This window comes from Pteropus vampyrus, unplaced genomic scaffold, assembly GCF_000151845.1.
Source record: "Pteropus vampyrus isolate Shadow unplaced genomic scaffold, Pvam_2.0 Scaffold57, whole genome shotgun sequence".
Classification (NCBI taxonomy): Eukaryota; Metazoa; Chordata; class Mammalia; order Chiroptera; family Pteropodidae; genus Pteropus; species Pteropus vampyrus.
The window spans coordinates 6780291-6783011 of record NW_011888838.1 but is presented as its reverse complement, the minus strand read 5'-3'; the positions used below and the strand labels follow the sequence as shown (position 1 = coordinate 6783011).

General features: G+C 37.0%; 1 protein-coding gene across 1 annotated transcript in view; it reads left to right on the top strand.

Moving 5' to 3' along the window:
- Window positions 1–2721, top strand: part of LOC105292464 (transmembrane protease serine 11C-like) — a 67790-nt gene that overhangs the window by 39051 nt on the left and 26018 nt on the right. The window contains exon 5 of the mRNA XM_011360679.1: window positions 1245–1408. Within this exon, the coding sequence (XP_011358981.1) occupies window positions 1245–1408 (164 nt within the window). The remainder of the gene's footprint in view (window positions 1–1244; window positions 1409–2721) is intronic.

Below are 2721 nucleotides of genomic sequence, written 5' to 3'. Positions count from 1 at the left end.
TGGGCATGTCTTCCTTATATTTGGGCCATGATGGGTAGTTCCAAAGGCATTCCTAGGTGATTGGCAAGTGAGGTCATTTTGACTGATGCTTGATTGACACTAGGCAATAACTTTGCCTAGTGAGCATGTGTGTACCCAGAATTCAGTCTGTCATAATTAAATTCATGAACTTCCAGGCATAGTCATGAGATTATAATGAGACTGAAGTTAGGGGCGGTACTTTCTGCACATGTGTTCATAGCAGATTTAGGCCAGCACTTTTTATGGTCTTTGTGCTCTAGGATTTGGAGTAATTTATAACCCTAAAAGGGAGATATTTCTGGGAAGTCCTTAAGGAAGGTCTTCAAGGGAAGTTTCTATGGTTACAGAGTCGGGCCCCTGTTCCTTTGTTCCCCTGTCGCTCATGTCTGACTAGCTACCTAACACCTTCGGAACCACCTGTCATAGCCCAAATATAAGGCAGACATACCCACTTCTGGGTCCTTTTTGTCCTTCTGGGCTCTCCTCCCTTTTTGCCTTTCTGGCTCCTCTTTTTGCCCCTTTTTGCCCGTCTGGATTTTCTCTCTTTTCATTGGCCTTTTGTGGCTTTTTTGCCCTTTTGTAAGCCATTTTGGACCCTTTGTGTTGGTTACAACGCTAGGACTATGTGTCTCCTTGGGGAGTACTTTGTCTTTCTAAAACATATTTTTAATAAAACTATTAAATCTCAATAACCTGCAATTTTTCACTGCATCATTTGAGGAAGAACCAAGGAAAAATGTTAACTACATGTCTGTGCCATCGTTATCCCTTTCCCTCCCCACTACCGTTAGGGCAACACCAAGCTCCAATTGGCCCCAATGGTGACATAGATACATTTATATTAATAAATAATTTTTACATAATACTCTAAGATTTTCAAAATATCTCCATATATTATCTTACATGGTGTTTATAATAACTCAATAAATAATATTAACATCCCCATTATAAAGATGAGGAAATTTCAGTACAGTGAATGCCAATAGCTTTCTGTAGTCGAGGAGCTGACAAATGATGAATTTACGATACAAACTCAGTTTCTTTGAGTCTAAATCACACTCTCTTTACTATTCACCATGTCCATGAAGTGCCACTTCAATGCCCTTGTGAGGAACTGGAATAGCTGTCAGGGGCTCTGTTTAACAAAGTATAGAATGACTCTCTAAGGATGATAAAGGCTCAGTAATAAAAGCATAATTTATTTGTCTGTTTCTGTTTCACAGCCGAGCCAAAAGGAATGTGGTAATACATACTGTATTGAAGTTTACATACCACTTTAAAAATAAAGCAGCAAAATTTCAAGAAAGGATTGAAAGGATTTTACATCAGAAATTAAATGGTGAAACTGGGTCTTTACATATAGATTCTTCTTCACTTAAAATTTCAGGTAAGCATTTGTATGTTATGGTATAGAGAGATTTTCATCTTTTAATTTGAATATGGTATTTAATTATTCAAATGAAACACTTTTTTCTTTAAAATATTATTTCATATACAATGATAATTTCTTTTTAACCACTGCTAAAATATTCACAATTCATCTTAATCTAGACTTCTAAATTCCAGAATTGAGTTTTAATCTCTTTAACATTAAACTTTATTCTCGATAGACCTTAAATGGACTTTGTTGCTCTCACTCTTATATACAATCTAATTCTAATTCTTGGTCACCTAACACTATTGTGAAAGGTAGAGACAAATGTCCCTCCATTCCCAAGATGATCAATGTCTCTCTGGTCTTGATAAAAGTACAGCCAATGCTTAGCACAGCTAAGCTAGGTTATCAGTTCTCCGGTACAACAAATTTGACCAAGGGCAGAAAAGCATCCCTGCTCATACAGGAAGGACTGAAATGACTAAATATTTATGGGGAAAAAAAAAATCTAGGCCAAGGGTTCATTTGCATGTAGGATCTCAGGAAAATAGCCTTTCTGGGGGTCCTTTTCAGATTTATAATTTTTCTCAGTAGTTTTATCTATTACAAAGCGATCCTACAATTTTATGAAAAGCAGTGACTGTTAAGTGTAATATACTTAGGTACAGACATTGTTTTGGTGTTGTCTTAGCTTCTACCTGTTGCTTAGAAATTTCCTCTCCCTACTTCCTCACCTATCATCAGAAGCTAGATGTTTCATGAAACTGACTGGGGATTTATAGGCATAGGATCAAACCCAGCAGCCAGCTGGGCCAGTCCTCCAAAACCACAATGAAATGTATAAACTCAAAGCTCACATTCAAGACAGCTCTTACTGAAAGAGAATGTGAATCTTCATTAGTCACCACATAAATAGGTCTCTGGCTTAGAGATCTATGCAAAGCTTATTTAGGTAGTCAAGGTTGTTGTAACAGCGTCTTATTGAATAGCTTGACCTTCTTATGCTGCTTGGTTAGTTCGGTTGCTTAGAGCCTGTTCTAAATATGTCAAGGTTGTGAGTTTCATTTCCATATAAGCTGCTTAACATAGAGGAAAATGTTGCAATTTCCTACAGCTGTGGCTTAGACATCCCTAGCCAATGCTATAAGTTATACTGAATGGCTGAGTACAGTACCAGTGTTTCTAATTATCATGCCTAGAAAGAAAAGATACAGAATAATGGTTAAGGTCATGGGTCCTACTTAATGAGATTTGAATCTCATGTCCTCTACATAAGATATGTGGCTTTGGAAAAATCACTTAATATTTCTGTGCTTCAGCCTAAC